We start from the raw sequence: 20521 nt of genomic DNA on the forward strand, positions 1-20521 counted from the left end.
GAGTGTGAGGGATGAATAATGAGTGTAGGGGATGAATAATGAGTGTGAGGGATGAATAACGAGTGTGAGGGATGAATAATGAGTGTAGGGGATGAATAATGAGTGTGAGGGATGAATAACGAGTGTGAGGGATGAATAATGAGTGTAGGGGATGAATAATGAGTGTGAGGGATGAATAACGAGTGTGAGGGATGAATAATGAGTAGGGGATGAATAATGAGTGAGGGATGAACAATGAGTGTGAGGGATGAATAACGAGTGTGAGGGATGAATAACGAGTATGAGGGATGAATAACGAGTATGAGGGATGAATAACGAGTGTGAGGGTAGCAGGGTGGGGTGAGGGAACCATCACTACAGCCCCCTGGCGTCAGGGCAGACTGGCTGGCGTCAGCACTGAGAGGCGGCGGCGAGAGAGGAGACTCCCATGACCACCAACGTACAAATTAGAAAGTACTATGAAGAGTAGCGGGTCTCCAACATTCCCGTTTTCTACGCGTGTACACTGGTGTACAGGTCTTGAACAGCCCGTTCTGTCGAATAGTACGTCGTATTTTGACCAATCAATCCCCCCTAGGACCAAGAACCTGAGAACTTAAAAAATCCTAGCGGCTAGCAAAAGTATGTTAAGAAATTTATCAATACGTCTGTGGGGTCGACCGCTGGATGGAATGGACTTGAGGACGCGTTGAAATGCTTCACCCACGTAGTACAAATACAAATAATCGCCAACAGAACCTAAACACCTAACCTAACCTATGCAAAGTATGCTACTATATAACAATATTAATTTATAGTTGAGATAATTCCTATTGCGAATGAACAGCGTGTTAAAGTTGATGAATGTGTCTTTGGGGTCGACCGCTGGATGGAATGGACATGGTGTGGGGACGGGTTGCAAAGACAAATAATCGCCAACAGAACCTTCACACATACATATGCCTAAATATTCATTTATAACTTTAATATATAATATGTATATATGAGAGCAAATCTAATATTAATACAAATTTATGAACGTTAAAACTTATGAATGCGTCTCACAGGACGACCAAAGCTTTAAAGCTTTATGCTTCAGCCCAGGACGGGCTGAGGCATAAAGGCCAACACAACCTAACAACCTAAGATAGGCCTAACTATTCAGCATATAGTAGCTTGAATTTATATCACCTTATATCAGAGAATATTATTTTTGTCTTTTTAATACTCGTTAAAAATCGATGAATATCTCTTAGGGATCCGGGCGCCAGCTGGAGGAGCCTAGCCTGAGGACAGGCGGTGCACCCCGCTCAGGACAGAGCGACACAGAAAACGGTGCCGGTGTACATATATTTCTGGGTTACTATTAAATACCTTTTTTACGGCCCTCCTCGACTTTATGTTGGTGGTATAGCTTCTCCAGTGACCCCGCTGAGGTAATGGTCACTATAGCAGGTGTTTACTAAAACACTCCGGCGGTCCAAGAATGTTACTGGATCGCTTGACACCCCACCCCCCACCCCACAGCGGATTTTGAAATACATAGCCTGCATGATAGACTTCACAGATAACTAGATTGACATACTGTCCCGTTTTCTGTTTTGGGTCTTCTGGTAGGTTAGGGAAAGGCACTTTAGTACGACAGTTTCTTGACGTTGGGGAACCGTTATGAGGATGGCTGCCTAACCTACCCGAGGACCCACCAACAGGTAACGGACCATCGCGTCAAATCCCCCGACCCGCTGCGCTTTTTAGTGTATTAGTTTTGGCCTTAGAGGACACTGTACGTCAAAAATATGGTGTACTATCTAGGAGAACGGGTTGTTCGTAAGAGTTTTACGCAATTGTCACTGTACCGTTTTCATTAATATATGTTGTAGTGAGGGGCCTCGTAACCTGGTGGATAGCGCGCAGGACTCGCAATTCTGCGGCGCGGGTTCGATTCCCGCACGAGGCAGAAACAAATGGGCAGAGTTTCTTTTACTCTATGCCCCTGTTACCTAGCAGTAAATAGGTACCTGGGTGTTAGTCAGCTGTCACGGGCTGCTTCCTGGGGGTGGAGGCCTGGTCGAGGACCGGGCCGCGGGGACACTAAAAAGCCCCGAAATCATCTCAAGATAACCTCAAGATAACCTCAAGGGGTGGCAATTTCAATATACTCTTACAGTATTTATTATATACTAGCTGTACCCGGCCACGCGTTGCTGTGGCTCACATGCGTTGTTGGGCCAAAGCAACCTTCCCTGTCCCCCAGTCCTCCCCACCATTCCTCCGTCCCCCTCGTCCTCTCATCCATTCCCCCACTTTCCCGTCCCCTCGTCCCCACTATCCACAACTCCCCTGTCTCCTCGTCCTCCCCACCATCCCCTGTCTCCTCGTCCTCCCCACCATCCCCTACTCCCCCCCCCCCCCCACCATTCCCCACTCCCTCGTCCGATGCCTTCCCAAATGATCTGATGTTCCCATCAGTAAATTGGAAACATCAAATGATCCGATGTTCCCATCATTGAAATATAGGAAAAAAGTTAGAAAACGAAATTAAAAATAGAAAAAATACAAGAAAAAACTTTACTCACAAAATGAACGGTATCGTAAATAACACAGCTCAATTCTAACGCAATGTCACAAAAAATAATTAAATCAAAACGAAAATAAATCGAAATCTATGAAAATTAAATTTGACAATGTAATCGGAAACATTGAAATGGAATCTTAACATATTTAGTATAGCGTGTGTTGCTCTTACATGCAACAAATGGCGCTGTTTCTTAAAAAAAAATATGTTTTTACCTGTCACAGGTGTGGCAGCTATATTTATACTTGAGAAATGAACGGTATGGTAAATAACACAGCTCAATTCTAATGCAATGTCTCACAAAATAATTAAATCAAAATGGAAAACAAAATTGAAATTTATGAAAATTCAATTAATCAATCCAATCGGAAACATTGAAATGCAATCGTAACATATTTAGTATAGCATATGTTGCTATTATGTGCAACAGATGGTGCTGTTTTTTAAAAAAAATCATGTTTTTACCTGTTACAGGTGAGGCATGTATATAGTAGGTATATAAAAACACGCTCCTATTCGAATGCAACATTGTGTCAAAATTTCAAAGCAATCGGTAAAGAGCTTTCAAAGATTTCTCTCTCATGAAAAACACAGTTTTTCCAAAAACATGTTTTTTTTACCATCACAGACGTGGCATCTATATAGTATGTATATAAAAACCTGCTCGGAGGCGAATGGAACGTTGTGTGAAAATTTCAAAGCAATCGGTGAAGAACTTTCGGAGATTAGCGATTTTGAACAAACGAACATTTACATTTTTATTTATATATATATAAACGGTGCTTTTGTGTGGGACAAAGGCTTAATAAAGCAAGGAAGTGTTCAGCTTGCTGACAATAAAGTGCGCACTTTACACGACACAAACTGAGAGAGAGAGGTGGCTTGCCTCCCTTTAACTTAATTAGAAACTCAGCTTATTCAGAGTCACTCGACATGTTAATGGCTGGACTCGTAGGGGGGAAGCAATTGTTAAATATTAAGCAAGACAATAGAAGTCCCAGGTCCAGTGTACCCCCACTCACACCTGTACCTGGGAGAATGTACCCTAACAAGCCAACCCCCCCACCTGCTCCTGACCCCCCGCCCCCTCCCCACAGGCACACAATGAGGAGGGGAGCTGGTGGCCGAGCGGACAGCACACTGGACGCATGATCCTGAGGTCCCGGGTTCGATCCCGGGCGCCGGCGAGAAACGATGGGCAGAGTTTCTTTCATCCAATGCCCCTGTTACCTAGTAGTAAATAGGTACCTGGGAGTTAGTCAGCTGTCACGGGCTGATTCCTGGGGTGTGTGTGATGTTGGGGGGGGGGGAATAGTAGTAGAAACAGTTGATTGACAGTTGAGACACGGGCCGAAAGAGCAGAGCTCAACCTCCGCAAGCACAACTAGGTGAATACACACACACACACACACACACACACACACACACACACACACACACACACACACACACACACACACACAATTATGAAAATGATTAAGACAGATGAGGACTGCTTCAGGCTTTAAGAAGACCTAGAAAAACTGAAGGAATGGTCGAACAAATGGTTGTTAGAGTATAACCCAAGTAAATGTAATGTAATGAAGATAGGTGTAGGGAATAGGAGGCCAGTTACAAGGTATCATTTGGGAGATGAAATTCTTCAAGAGTCGGAGAGAGAAAGATTTGGGGGTTGATATCACGCCAGACCGGTCCCCAGAAGCTCATATCAAGAGCATAACATCAGCAGCATATGCCAGGTTGGCCAACATAAGAACGGCATTTAGACATTTGTGTAAGGAATCATTCAGAACTTTGTATACCACCTATGTCAGACCAATCCTGGAGTATGCAGTCCCAGCATAGAGTCCATATCTAGTCAAGCATAAACCTAAACTGGAAAAGGTTCAAAGGTTTGCCACCAGACTAGTACCCGAGCTGAGAGGTATGACCTACGAGGAGAGACTACGAGAATTAAACCTCACGTCGCTGGTAGACAGAATAGTTAAGGGGGACCTGATCACCATGTAGAAGATTCTCAGAGGAATTGATAGGGTAGATAAAGACAGGCTATTTACCACAAGGGCCACACGCACTAGGGGACACAGGTGGAAATTGAGTGCCCAAATGAGCCACAGAGATATTAGAAAGACCTTTTTTAGTGTCAGAGTGGTTGACAAATGGAATGCATTAGGCAGTGATGTGGTGGAGGCTGACTCCATACACAGTTTCAAGTGTAGATATGATAGAGCCCAGTAGGCTCAGGAACCTGTACACCTGTTGATTGACAGTTGAGAGGCGGGACCAAAGAGCCAGAGCTCAACCCTCGCAAGCACAAATAAGCAAATAGGTGAGTACACACACACACAGACAGACACACACAATAAATTAATGTCTTGTAGTGGTCACCCACCATCACGTCTATCTTGGGCAGGCTGACACCATCACCGGATAACCATACTGTAGATTAAATATATTAACTTAGTGCCGCTAATAATAAATAAATAAAATACATATATTATTAAAGTAAATAATAAGCCTAGCGAGAGAGAATTATAGGTTACAATCATTTAAGCACTTCACTAGCCTAGCGTGGCGGTAAGCTCTCAATTATATACCTATAATCTAAGCTTAGAGGACGTGTATGAGCCGTAATCTAATCCGTATCATTGGAAAATGTTAACACCACTTAAACACACACTACTGCGAACATTAAACATACCAACTGTGTTAATAATAATAATACACGGGTTAATAAACTCAACACCACAAAGGCACAGGTAATACAAGTGTATACTTCACCCGCTAATACTCACTCAACTCCGGTACTTACCCTTCACTGAATCCGCTATACTCAGTGGTCGTTAAACTACATATGAATACATAAAACTAGTTAACGAGCACTGGTCACACGAATATGTTACACTCAGAGACTCTTTCTTACTCCCTCCTACCCTGCACATGTTTGTTTACTTCTCCATCAAATATTATCAAACAGTGAACAGTCAGATACGTCCACCATTAATTCATTAATATTCCTCAACACTTTCACTATTAAAATCGCACATGACGACTGTCGACCGTTGGTCAAGTCAGCTGATAGGCTGGGTGGGCCAGGGTGGGGCGAGCCGGGGCGGGCCGGGGCGGGCCGGGGCGGGCCGGGGCGGGCCGGGGCGGGCCGAGAGAGGGCCGGGCCCCACCTCACCAATGAAAACTGAGCAGCCTGAGCATGGGTCAAGAACTGCCTCTCACACACACATGTCGAGTACAGTAACGAGGCAGTCATTACTTCTCACACGACAGAGGACACGACAAACGACCTGCACCAGGATTCAACAAGCAGTTATACATCTACTCACGATCCTATACCTCTTTTTCTCAGTCTTTGGCAGCTTTGTTTACATTTTTTTAAATAGTTGACGAGCACTGGAACTTTCCAGGCAAATGTTGTTGTTGTTATAAACAGCCTCCTGGTGCTTCAGCGCTCATGAACAGTTTAATCATTGTAAGTCGCCAGAGAGTGAGAGGAGATAGATGTACAGGGGCCGTAGTAAGTCCTTGAGTAACTGCTTAATCCATCCGCCTCCAGGTGTGCTAGGGAAGGAGGAACTCTCAGGAGAAAGCGTCAAGCCATTATAACTATATAGCACTGGGAAGGGGTCAGGATAAGGATTTGGGATGGAACGGGGGGGGGGGAGGGGAGGAATGGTGCCCAACCTACTTGTGGACGGTCGGGGATTGAGCGCCGACCTGCATGAAGCGAGACCGTCGCTCTATCGTCCACCCAAAGTGGTTAGGGTGTGCTTGGGAGTGGGTCCTCCAGCACCTCCGGTTCACATAGAGATCACAGCTCCTCAAATCGAATCAAACTAATAGGGTTTTGACCAACCCGTCCTCGACGTAAGTACATTCCATCCAGCGGTCGACCCCACAGACGCGTTCATAAATTTTGACATGATGTTCATTCAAAACAGGAACTTTCTCAAATATATATTAATATTATAATATATTAGCATATTGTGCATATATATAGACATGGGTTAGGTTAGATGTTTAGGTTCTGTTGGCGATTATTTGTATTTGTAGTACGTGGGTGAAGCATTTCAAACCGTGCTCCAGCCGTCCTCGCATACAAAGATCAAAGCTCGTTAATCCAGCCGCCAAACCCTCTGTTTATGAATGAAGTGGTTTAAACACGATTCGCAACTGATGACGTCCGAACACTTCCGGAACAAGTGCTTCGCTCATGTCCTCTATTCCAAACATAATTCTATGAATGTTTCACTCACGTACTTCAAATACAAATAATTGCTAACAACCTAAACACCTAATCTAACCTACGCCTAACTATACATAGAACTATTATGTGTAATATTACTAATTTATATATGAAAACAAACCAATTTTTAGTACACAGTATGTTATCATTGAAGAATGTGTCTGGTGAGGACGGCCGCTGCTTTAAACAGCCTAGTGTGAGGACGGGATGACTATAGATACAAATAATCGCCAACAGAACCTAAACACCTAATTTGACAATGCCTAAATATGCATTACATGCTAATATAAACTAATATTAATTTATATTTGAGAACATTCCTGTTTTGAATGAACAGTAAGTTACAATTTCTGACTTTATCTTTAGGGTCGACCGCTGGATGGAATGGCCTTGGTCTGAGGACGAGGTTGGGGTCACTGGTATGGCCGACACACATCAAAGGTCTCCTCCAACTGGCTACAATTGGTCACGTGACTTTTTAAAGCATCGTCGATGTATATGACGTGAGAGGGGGGGACGTCAGAGACATTATACAGCCACATTGTTCGACCAAAATAATACCTTATAATAAAGATATAGACATCAACTTTATTATAAGTTAATATATTTACGCTAGAGTGAATGCCCGGCTGCACTCGGGTCTCTCTCCCTCCTTTCCCGTCTCTCTTTCACTCCCATTCTCTCTCATCTCTGTTTCACCAGACCCACCTCTAAATCCCCCCCCCCTCTTTCTCTCTCTCTCTCTCTCTCTCTCTCTCTCTCTCTCTCTCTCTCTCTCTCAGAAGAATATATAACGATTTTTATTGACACATTTAGATATATCTGCATTTGTGCAGCTGCCCTAGACTATATGAAGGGGAGTACAGTGTGTCAAGAACTAGCTACATGATGCTAAAAATCCCTATCACACAGGATAGTCATACAGGACCATGTGTTAAGTAGCCTGCAGTGGCAAACTCTGACAGGTGCAATATGGGAGTATCTTCAAGAACACGAGAGTGAATAAAGTAATTGCGGAGCTCCAGGTACCTCATGCCAACTGGTCTGAAAGGTCTAATAACTGGTCATTCGGCGATGTAGTGTGGGAGATCATGCCGCAGTTCCTGCTCACAGAGTTTGCACCTGGAGTGCTCAGGATTGGGAGATCCGTCACCTGTAGCCACCTGCCACAGGTAACGGTAACCCAACCTGATCCTGGCAACCACTGTGTCGCACAGTCTGGTCCACGTTTTGTGCTGCCCATAGATATAGGTTTCTGATCTGAACAAATCATAGCTTTTTATACTAGTGCCTTCAGGCTACAGTGTAGTTAATAATTCGTATATTTAACAACCATTGGTTGTTATAGTCAACCACAGGTTATACAACCAACCACAGGTTATACAACCAACCATAGGTTATACAACCAACCATAGGTTATACAACCAACCATAGGTTATACAACCAACCACAGGTTATACAACCAACAACAGGTTATACAACCAACCATAGGTTATACAACCAACCATAGGTTATACAACCAACCACAGGTTATACAACCAACCACAGGTTATACAACCAACCACAGGTTATACAACCAACCATAGGTTATACAACCAACAACAGGTTATACAGCCAACCATAGGTTATACAACCAACCATAGGTTATACAACCAACCATAGGTTATACAACCAACCACAGGTTATACAACCAACCATAGGTTATACAACCAACCACAGGTTATACAACCAACCACAGGTTATACAGCCAACCACAGGTTATACACCCAACCATAGGTTATACAACCAACAACAGGTTATACAGCCAACCATAGGTTATACAACCAACCACAGGTTATACAACCAACCATAGGTTATACAACCAACCACAGGTTATACAACCAACCATAGGTTATACAACCAACCACAGGTTATACAGCCAACCACAGGTTATACAACCAACCATAGGTTATACAACCAACCATAGGTTATACAGCCAACCATAGGTTATACAGCCAACCATAGGTTATACAACCAACCATAGGTTATACAACCAACCATAGGTTATACAACCAACCACAGGTTATACAACCAACCATAGGTTATACAACCAACCATAGGTTATACAACCAACCATAGGTTATACAACCAACCATAGGTTATACAACCAACCATAGGTTATACAGCCAACCACAGGTTATACAACCAACCATAGGTTATACAACCAACCATAGGTTATACAGCCAACCACAGGTTATACAACCAACCATAGGTTATACAACCAACCATAGGTTATACAGCCAACCACAGGTTATACAGCCAACCATAGGTTATACAACCAACCACAGGTTATACAACCAACCATAGGTTATACAACCAACCACAGGTTATACAACCAACCATAGGTTATACAACCAACCATAGGTTATACAGCCAACCACAGGTTATACAACCAACCATAGGTTATACAACCAACCATAGGTTATACAGCCAACCACAGGTTATACAGCCAACCATAGGTTATACAACCAACCACAGGTTATACAACCAACCATAGGTTATACAACCAACCACAGGTTATACAACCAACCACAGGTTATACAACCAACCACAGGTTATACAACCAACCACAGGTTATACAACCAACCACAGGTTATACAACCAACCACAGGTTATACAACCAACCATAGGTTATACAACCAACCACAGGTTATACAGCCAACCACAGGTTATACAGCCAACCATAGGTTATACAGCCAACCACAGGTTATACAGCCAACCATAGGTTATACAGCCAACCATAGGTTATACAACCAACCATAGGTTACACAGCCAACCATAGGTTATACAACCAACCATAGGTTATACAACCAACCATAGGTTATACAACCAACCACAGGTTATACAACCAACCATAGGTTATACAACCAACCATAGGTTATACAACCAACCACAGGTTATACAACCAACCACAGGTTATACAACCAACCATAGGTTATACAACCAACCACAGGTTATACAACCAACCACAGGTTATACAACCAACCACAGGTTATACAACCAACCACAGGTTATACAACCAACCACAGGTTATACAACCAACCATAGGTTATACAACCAACCACAGGTTATACAACCAACCATAGGTTATACAGCCAACCATAGGTTATACAACCAACCATAGGTTATACAACCAACCACAGGTTATACAACCAACCACAGGTTACAGCCAGACTTATGCTATAAAGCCTCAAAGTACTCAAACTGTACTCTTTGGATCAAGCCGAGTGAACTAACTCATAACACCCATATGCAAGACACTGAACGGTCAGTGCTCAAGCGTGAACAACCAACTTGCAACATACCGGAGTGACAGATGGTAGAAAATGCAGAACGAACACAATGACAAGTTAGGGTGTTCATGCCCTGTGTCTACCTTCCCGAGGATGAGAGACCCCGTATCTTTGGAGATTAAATTTAAATTTTGCCCCGAGGGGCGAGTTTATTAGGCAGCGCCGCTCATCCTGTGAGTAGACACACCGCCATAGTGACAGTATTGGGCAGCGCCGCTCATCCTGTGAGTAGACACACCGCCGTAGTGACAGTATTGGGCAGCGCCACTCATCCTGTGAGTGGACACACCGCCATAGCAGCATGTACAACACTCCCCAATAGGAAGAAAACCCGCTGGGTTTATTCATCCTGTCACTTGTATCTTGGGAGATGTTTATCAGGTTCTCTTTTGAACACCGTGGGAGGGTTAATTACAATTCAAGAATGCGGTGTAAACGCCAGCTAGTGGCCCGGGACTCGTCAGTCTCCTACAAGCAAATATATACGAACAAGCGTGTGAACAATCGGTGCTAAAGCTTTCACGAGGCGACTGACAAGTTCCTGTTGGAGTTACCGGATCAGCTGGGTTGTGAATGCCAGGTGTGGGCCTGCCAGGTGCGGGCCTGCCAGGTGTGGGCCTGCCAGGTGTGGGGCTGCCTCGTGCGGGCCTGCCAGGTGCGGGCCTGCCAGGTGTGGGCCTGCCAGGTGTGGGCCAGCCTCGTGTGGGCCTGCCACGTGTGGGCCTGCCACGTGTGGGTCTGCCAGGTGTGGGCCTGCCACGTGCGGCCTGCCAGGTGTGGGCCTGCCTCGTGCGGGCCTGGCAAGTGTGGGCATGCCAGGTTTGGGCCTGTCACGTGTGGGCCTGCCTCGTGTGGGCCTGCCTCGTGTGGGCCTGCCACGTGTGGGCCTGCCAGGTGCGGACCTGCCAGGTGCGGACCTGCCAGGTGCGGACCTGCCAGGTGTGGGCCTGCCAGGTGTGGGCCTGCCAGGTGTGGGCCTGCCACGTGTGGGCCTGCCACGTGTGGGCCTGCCACGTGCGGGCCTGCCAGGTGTGGGCCTGCCAGGTGTGGGCCTGCCAGGTGTGGGCCTGCCAGGTGAGGGCCTGCCAGGTGTGGGGCTGCCTCGTGTGGGCCTGCCACGTGTGGGCCTGCCACGTGTGGGCCTGCCACGTGTGGGCCTGCCACGTGTGGGCCTGCCACGTGTGGGCCTGCCACGTGTGGGCCTGCCAGGTGTGGGCCTGCCTCGTGCGGGCCTGCCTCGTGCGGGCCTGCCTCGTGCGGGCCTGCCAGGTGTAGGCCAGCCTCGTGTGGGCCTGCCTCGTGTGGGCCTGCCACGTGTGGGCCTGCCAGGTGTGGGCCTGCCAGGTGTGGGCCTGCCACGTGTGGGCCTGCCACGTGTGGGCCTGCCACGTGTGGGCCTGCCACGTGTGGGCCTGCCTCGTGTGGGCCTGCCAGGTGCGGACCTGCCAGGTGTGGACCTGCCAGGTGTGGGCCTGCCAGGTGTGGGCCTGCCAGGTGTGGGCCTGCCACGTGTGGGCCTGCCTCGTGTGGGCCTGCCAGGTGCGGACCTGCCAGGTGTGGACCTGCCAGGTGTGGGCCTGCCAGGTGTGGGCCTGCCAGGTGTGGGCCTGCCAGGTGTGGGCCTGCCGCCTGCCAGCACACACAGCCTCCAGGTATCCACCAGGAAAGCCCAGCTGCAATCACGGTCCCTAAAAGGCTGCACGTAGATAGATGCTCCGGTCGGGGGAGGTCCCTCACCTGGCCATTGTTGTGGCGGAGTGTCAGGATACCACACACACACACACGCACACACACACACGCACACACACACACGCGCACACACACACGCGCACACACACACACGTACGTCCGGGAGCCGGCGGCCGAGCGGACAGCACGCTGGACACGTGATCCTGTGGTCCCGGGTTCGATCCCGGGCGCCGGCGAGAAACGATGACCAGTTTCTTTCACCCTATGCCCCCTGTTACCTAGCAGTAAATAGGTACCTGGGATTAAGACAGCTGTTATGGGCTCCTTCCTGGGCGTGTGTGTGTGGTGGGGGAGGGGGAAAGCAGTTAGTAACGGTTGATAGACAGTTGAGAGGCGGGCCGAAAGAGCAGAGCTCAACCCCCGCAAGCACAACTAGGTGAACACACGCACACACACAATGGAACATTTATTAAGGAAGATTGCCTTCTAATTTTAAAATATATATATACTTGGTGTCTGGGGTAAAAGTGCTGCTAGTTTTTTGAAGGAGTTGGGATCCAAGCTAACTGAAACAACTAGAGACCCTAGAGCTGCCAGTTTTCTCTTTCAGCGCCTTAGTGTGGCGATCCAGAGAGGAAATGCTCACTGCATCCATGGTTCCTGCCCGCCATCTGAGGAGCTGGAGGAGCTCTACAACTTGTGACAAGTAGCCTTGTACCTTGCATTCAACCAATGTTGTAACCCTTTTTGTGTAAAGAAATTTTCAAATAATGTTATACATACATTTTATATATATATATATATATATATATATATATATATATATATATATATATATATATATATATACACACACACATATACAGGAGAAAGCGTGTATTCAATGCCTGAGGCCTTATAGACGACAGCAACACAGTGTTATGCGTCCTTGTCCAGTAAGGTATAACCCCCCCCCCCTCCTACCACACACCAAACAACACAAAACGTTGCCACAACGTTCACCAACGTCGCCAGAAGGTTGGCGACGAAATGATTTTAAAAAATGTTAGATTTTTTTAACATCAATAATGTCAAAAAAAATTAAAAAGTTTACTTAATGTAATAAATCATTGGATTACATTTATTTTTTGATATCTCAAAATACAACGGGTGAATTTTTCAACGGCTCTGACAACGGGTGAATTTTTCAACGGCTCTGACAACGGGTGAATTTTTCAACGGCTCTGACAACGGGTGAATTTTTCAACGGCTCTGACAACGGGTGAATTTTTCAAGGGCTCTGACAACGGGTGAATTTTTCAAGGGCTCTGACAACGGGTGAATTTTTCAAGGGCTCTGACAACGGGTGAGTTTTTCAACGGCTCTGACAACGGGTGAGTTTTTCAACGGCTCTGACAACGGGTGAGTTTTTCAACGGCTCTGACAACGGGTGAGTTTTTCAACGGCTCTGACAACGGGTGAATTTTTCAACGGCTCTGACAACGGGTGAGTTTTTCAACGGCTCTGACAACGGGTGAATTTTTTATATATTTATGTGGATGTTGTATTGGTGTTTCCTCTTTTCAAAGACAATAAAGTAACTTGAAATCTAACAAAATGTCTTAGAAATATTCATCTAAATAATTTTGTAAATAATGTTTTTTATATTATTCATGTGTTATACATGTTTCAAATGTACTATTTTATGTTTTAATAATAAATTATAGGTTCCTGTAAAATTTAGGTCATTATAATATATATATATATATATATATATATATATATATATATATATATATATATATATATTTGTGACGGTAACGCGTTGGTGTTCGGCTGTTCAAAAGCTAGGGGTATGGCCTCGTCACATATAGAAACAAAAATAGAAAATCTGGAACTTCGTCTGTGGTAAGGTAATGAGAAGACACACAAAACACAAGTAAATTTAACAATGAAATTTTAATTACGTTAGAAAAGCAAAACATGAATAAAATGGACATACAAATTAGAACAAAATCAATCAATCAAAATAATAAGAATAATCAAATGACAAAATGAAAAGTTACGTTAAGACAAGTGAGTAATAACAAGTGAGCAATATACAATCAAATAAGAGGTGCAGGAATATTGGCTTTAAGCTATCACCTCTCTTAGTACACGTAAGCCACAGCTTAGTCTACCAACGAGACGTGTTAACCTGTTGAAAGCACTGGATATTCTGAGGACTGAGGTCGTGGTGGCCCCAGACATCAAGTAGTGTGGTGGGTGGAGTGCAGTTGCAACTGGACTCGCAGCCAATCAGCGATGAGCAGGCGACAAGACAGGTAGTTTGGTGGTTTGAGGTGGAGCAGGTGTTCCTGGCTGCATACGTTTTGCGCTTCTGGCAAAACTTGGTGTTGTTGTCGTTGTTGGATATTTCTTCCATACTAGTTTTATATAGATGTATATATCGACGTACTTGGAGGGAAGAGCAGGCTCAATCTCTTGAAGGAGATTATCGTCACAATATATATATATTATTAAATATGACCGAAAAAGTAAGATTAATAATTCTAACACGAATTTTCTCTATCTTTCTTACGTTTCTTTTCACTGTTGATGGTAATTCAAAGATCAATTCTCCAAAATTCACTTTTATTTCTAGTCTGACGCGACACTTGAGCGCGTTTCGTAAAACTTATTACATTTTCAAAGACTTTAGTTTACAAACACACAACTGAAACTGAATAGAGCTTACACATCTTTCGAGTTTATATCTACATTTGGGTGAGGTGGATGAGGTGAAAACGAACTTTCAACAATGGGTATTGAATGGGTATTAAATTCCAACACAAGACAAAACACGAAACAATGGGTATTAAATTCAAACACAAGACAGAACACGAAACAATGGGTATTGAATGGAAGTAATTGTAGAAAGCCTATTGGTCCATATTTCTTGATGCTTCTATATTGGAGCGGAGTCTTGAAGTGGGTAGAATATAGTCGTGCATTAATTGGCTGTTGATTGCTGGTGTTGACTTCTTGATGTGTAGTGCCTCGCAGACGTCAAGCCGCCTGCTATCGCTGTATCTATCGATGATTTCTGTGTTGTTTGCTAAGATTTCTCTGGTGATGGTTTGTTTGTGGGAAGAGATTATATGTTCCTTAATAGAGCCCTGTTGCTTATGCATCGTTAAACGCCTGGAAAGAGATGTTGTCTTGCCTATATACTGGTTTTTTTGAGGCTTACAGTCGACCGTGCCCTCAGCCACAGCTCAGAATGGAAGCAAGTCAACGAAGAACTCTGTAGGGTAAGGCAGGTCCTAGTCAACAACGGCTTCTCCAATGGTTTCGTGGAAGACATCATAAGAAGGAAAGTGAAACGCCTTGCAACCTCTGAAGAGACAACTAACACAACACCTATACCCCCTATTAGACTATTTTACAGGAACTTCTTTTCCACAGCCCATAAAACGGAGGAAAGGGTCCTGAAAGATATTGTCAGTAGAAACGCTATCCCTACAGACAAAAATCAGAAGATACAACTGACGATTTACTATAAAACCAGAAAAACGGCCAGCCTACTCATGAGAAAAGTCCTCTTGGGGACTGTAAGCCTAAAAAAAAAACAGTATATAGGCAAGACAACAACATCTCTTTCCAGGCGTTTAACGACGCATAAGCAACAGGGCTCCATTAAGGAACATATAGCCTCTTCCCACAACCAAACCATCACCAGAGAAATCTTAGCAAACAACACAGAAACCCATTCAATACCCATTGTTTCATGTTCTGTCTTGTGTTGGAATTTAATACCCATTCAATACCCATTGTTGAAAGTTCGTTTTCACCTCATCCACCTCACCCATTTAAAGGAGTTAAAAGTACAAGAACAGATGCATTCGAACTAGGCACACCTCAAGGCGGTGTCCTAAGCCCTATGCTCTTCAATATACTTATGCACAAACTTATCCATGACATACCTGTACAACCTACGGAAACAGTTATATGTTATGCTGATGACATTTGTATTATGGCACACAGTAAACCAAGGCTACAAATGTTACTTGATGCATTCTCCAAGAAAGTAGTAGAATGTGGCCTCATAATCTCTGTTGATAAAACAAGGGTTCTTATTCCCTATTCTCTTCATGCTAACTATACTATTAATGGAGTGCCCGTGGAGACTTGTGAGTCTTATAAATATCTTGGAGTCGAGGTTAATGATACAAATCTCATCAGCAACCTGCGTAAAAAACTTGTTGAGCGTCTTAAACCTCTCAGAACTCTTGTTGGCAAAGGATTTGGCATTAACATAAAATATGCTCGTAGTTTTTATATTGCCTTTATACGATCTGTTGTTGATTATTATGCCTTGCATCTTCTTAATTTTTCTCCTAAACAATTACAAGGCCTAGATGTAGTACAGAATGATGCCATGCGCATCATCCTGGGTTGTCCTAGAACTGTCAGAATTGTTAACATGAGAAAGGAACTAAACTTACCTTCCATTTACGAAAGAATAGTTCTACTTAGTACTATGTTTTGCGCCAAAACTTTGAAAAATAATGGTCCCCCCAGCTCTATTCAAATTAAATTGAGATCCATTCTAAACAATTCTGACTGTTCCCTCAATCCGCCGCAAAAAGCTCCCTACAGTGTGTGGCTCAGTTGTTGTGTCTATAATCTTCAGAAACTGAATGTATCTCTTAACCCTGATAAAACTGTTCACTATATTCCCCCTTGGAAAGATGTGGAGGTCTCTCTGCATTATACTCCCATCAGTGTAAAACAAATGTATAACACTGACATTTTGAGATGTATAACATTAGAAGCTATTGACAGTCATCTTCAAATTCTCAAACCGACTGAATCCTATGCCTTTACTGATGGCTCTGTGCAGTTAGGCACTGGTAGAACAGGTTGTGCATGTGCAGTGTATAAAGGGAATGAAATGATCATGACTAGTACACAGAGATTGAACAACTGGGCAAGCACGACACAGACCGAGCTATTGGGTATTTATCTAGCCACTGAATACCTTAAGCTCAATGGTGGTGGAGTTATTTTCTGTGACTCTAAAAGTGCTCTGCAGTCCTTAAATAACCCATCACAATGTATGTCGGAAGTAGCTTGTAATATTAAATGGAATGTAATTTTTGCCAATGATAATAATTCTTGTATAAAATTTGTGTGGATCCCATCCCATGTTGGAGTTGAAAAACATGACTTTGTAGATCAATTGGCCAATGAGGCTTGCAGGAAAGAAAACATTGATTATGATTTTGGACTATCTAATGCAGTTATTAGAAACATACAAATTAAAGAAATTAATTCAGATTTAGAAGAACTAAGAAATGCCCAGAGACCTGAAAGCTGCAGTATTAAAAGTTATGACAAGTTCTGTAATAATAGGTATTTGTATGGTCAGCACAGTAACCGGACCAGGCAATGTGATGTAGTAATTGCGCGAATTCGCCTTGGCTATAGACACATCTGGCAGGTTAGTGAGGCTGAGCCACTACCAGAATATTCAGATTGTAAACTCTGTGATAAACCTTTAATGCATTCACTAGAACACTATATTGATGAATGTGAAACCGTAAAGGACTTTAGACCTCCTGGCCTATTGTACCACCAACTGTGTAACTATTTTATTGACTCAGGTGTTCTGGACGACATCCTAACAATTTACCCAAAATTTGCTTGTCCATTTTAAAGAATGAAGAACAATTTCTACTTATATTCTAAGCTGTATCACTTATGAACCCATCCCTGCACTTGTGTGGCAGTGCACAATAGAAAGTTGTTTTCACATATCCACACATTAAAACATTGATTGTAACCGTGATATATATGTGCTTCAGCCTACAGTTTAGGCCTATTGTCTTATGTATGACCCTCTGTCCTGCGTGACAGTGAATACTAGCATTAACCTCAATTTAATAAGACTATCAAAATCCTCAGATTAGGCAAAATTGTAATTAATTTTGTCAATAAAGATGTTAATAATAATAATAACCCAAATGTAGATATAAACTCGAAAGATGTGTAAGCTCTATTCAGTTTCAGTTGTGTGTTTGTAAACTAAAGTCTTTGAAAATGTAATAAGTTTTACGAAACGCGCTCAAGTGTCGCGTCAGACTAGAAATAAAAATGAATTTTGGAGAATTGATCTTTGAATTACCATCAACAGTGAAAAGAAACGTAAGAAAGATAGAGAAAATTCGTGTTAGAATTATTAATCTTACTTTTTCGGTCATATTTAATAATAATATATATATATATATATATATATATATATATATATATATATATATATATATATATATATATATATATATATATATATATATACACATGATTACACAATGTGGCATTAACACGTACAGAACACAACCATTACATGTAAAATGAAAAACACACCAACGGGATACATTAATAAATGTCACGGACAGATTCGACAACTGTTGCACGTCAAACACCTCTTCGAATTCCTTCGAAGTTGGACTTGTGCCCAAGATGCAACAGGCATTTCCCCCTCTGAATTGCGACACTGAGGCGCTGGAACAATAAGCTTTTCGCTCTTTGGTCTTTTATAACACTGAACAATTTGTCGCCCAGTTCCTTCAGAAACGTCAATGAACATTTTCCCCGCGAACTGAGGGGTCTCCGAACCGTCAATAAGAGCAGGCCCCACCGTCAACAAAGAGGCCAGCTAGTGTCAAACAGGATCAATGTTCCCGGACGGCGGGAACACTGATCCTGGAACACGGCATGGTGTGAGCGACGGTCACGTTCCCAGCCTGCCAGGGAGACGAGAGGAGTCACCAGGTACACAGCTCCTGGTGGTGAAACTTCTTCCCTCCGTTATTCCCCCGCGGGGCGATGGTATCTCACCCCGGACCCTCGGGACGCTCCACCTCGCGCCTATTCGTGTCCACCTTGCCACAATTTGCATACAATGTGCCAGTTCACGAGGGTCGCGGACGGAAATAGCAACACGACGACGGTGGGTGAAGGGAGAGGGAAAGGGGAACTTCTTACCTAACAGTCCCAGCAGGTCTATGTGCTTCATCTCTAACCAACTCATCAAAACAAGGAATTGTGTTGCTATTTACAGCTGCCAATGATCTGAAATAGGCCATATTCTGGTGCTTAGATGCAGTCGACAAACTCCCAAAGAAATGGACAATTAAAATGGGTTAAAAGAATTCATTCCGGAGATTACAATCTCATTGAGTTTCTAAACACACACGCGAGTATTTCCCAAGAAGAAAATGAATCGACTTCCCGGGAAAGTCCAGTTGAGATGATGTACTAAGACGCAGCCATTCACCAGTACTAACGCATCAGGGACAACGAGGAAGTTGATATTGAGGGGGTGGAATTATTAAGGAACAATAAAGCTATAATGAGGTTGTGCTGGGAAGCTTTTAAAAGTACAGAGGCACAATGACTGTGCGGTGTCATATTATCAAAATTATTCAGAGTTTTTGTCATGATGATCCTGAGTGCTATTGAAGATCATTAATAATAGAGAAGTTACTGCTTCTAATCCAGAACGAGTATAACACTGCTGTTTATACTTACAATGAATGTCGGATTCCTCCTCCCCCCCTAAAAAAAAAGGTGAATTCAACAATACGAGAAAAAACATACAAGTTATGTTGCTAGCGTGCATAGCAATCTTGTGCATTAATCGTTTACAGTGAAGCTAAGCTCAAAGAGTCAACATGTATAACCTGGGCATCCAGTAGTAATTCCCAGGCTCATGTGATGAGTTATCCCCAAGCTCATGTGATGAGTTATCCCCAGGCTCATGTGATGAGTTATCCCCAAGCTCATGTGATGAGTTATCCCCAGGCTCATGTGATGAGTTATCCCCAAGCTCATGTGATGAGTTATCCCCAGGTTCATGTGATGAGTTATCCCCAAGCTCATGTGATGAGTTATCCCCAAGCTCATGTGATGAGTTATCCCCAAGCTCATGTGATGAGTTATCCCCAGCCTCATGTGATGAGTTATCCCCAGGCTCATGTGATGAATGGTCAAAATATCTCACCTATGGTCGTAGTGACACTAGAGACAGAAGCTGGCAGAGAGTCACCTGTCCCATTACATGCCAGCTGCAGTTCATTCTTCAACCATTTAACAAATATTTTGAAATGTATACCAAAGATCATATAAATTAGGTCTTAAATAACTCAACCTAAAAGATAACAACACTAAACTATGGACGTAAATTGGGTCGGTTTAAATACAGGGAAGAAACCTGGGTAAGTACTGCTAGTAGCAGTATTTAGTAAACAAGGTTGTGGGGTTTGTTTCGAGCGTAGGTCAGACATGTATATGAGTGAGTTTGGGTGGATATAAACAGGAGCTGCCTCGGCTGGACACATGTATACCCTCTGTGGTGTTATGCGTTGTTATTATGGCTGTGTTACCCGTTGTGTGAGTGTTCTACCGTTGTGTGAGTGTTCTACCGTTGTGTTACCCGTTGTGTGAGTGTTCTACCGTTGTGTTACCCGTTGTGTGAGTGTTCTACCGTTGTGTTACCCGTTGTGTGAGTGTTGTACCGTTGTGTGAGTGTTCTACCGTTGTGTTACCCGTTGTGTGAGTGTTCTACCGTTGTGTTACCCGTTGTGTGAGTGTTCTACCGTTGTGTTACCCGTTGTGTGAGTGTTCTACCGTTGTGTTACCCGTTGTGTGAGTGTTCTACCGTTG

At 43.7% G+C, this 20521-nt stretch overlaps 1 protein-coding gene across 1 annotated transcript; it reads left to right on the forward strand.

Annotated features, from left to right (window-relative positions):
- Positions 1–10956: 10956 nt before the first annotated feature.
- LOC138367422 (elastin-like) lies at positions 10957–11850 on the forward strand. The gene has a single exon (XM_069329071.1). The coding sequence runs from the start codon at positions 10957–10959 to the stop codon at positions 11848–11850; it is 894 nt and encodes a 297-aa protein (XP_069185172.1).
- The last annotated feature ends 8671 nt before the right edge of the window (positions 11851–20521 follow it).

This window comes from Procambarus clarkii, chromosome 22 (assembly GCF_040958095.1).
Source record: "Procambarus clarkii isolate CNS0578487 chromosome 22, FALCON_Pclarkii_2.0, whole genome shotgun sequence".
Taxonomy (NCBI): domain Eukaryota; kingdom Metazoa; phylum Arthropoda; class Malacostraca; order Decapoda; family Cambaridae; genus Procambarus; species Procambarus clarkii.

Bases quoted from the DNA above. Each gene is read 5' to 3' on its own strand.
- LOC138367422 (XM_069329071.1), top strand. From the start codon at position 10,957: ATGCCAGGTTTGGGCCTGTCACGTGTGGGCCTGCCTCGTGTGGGCCTG.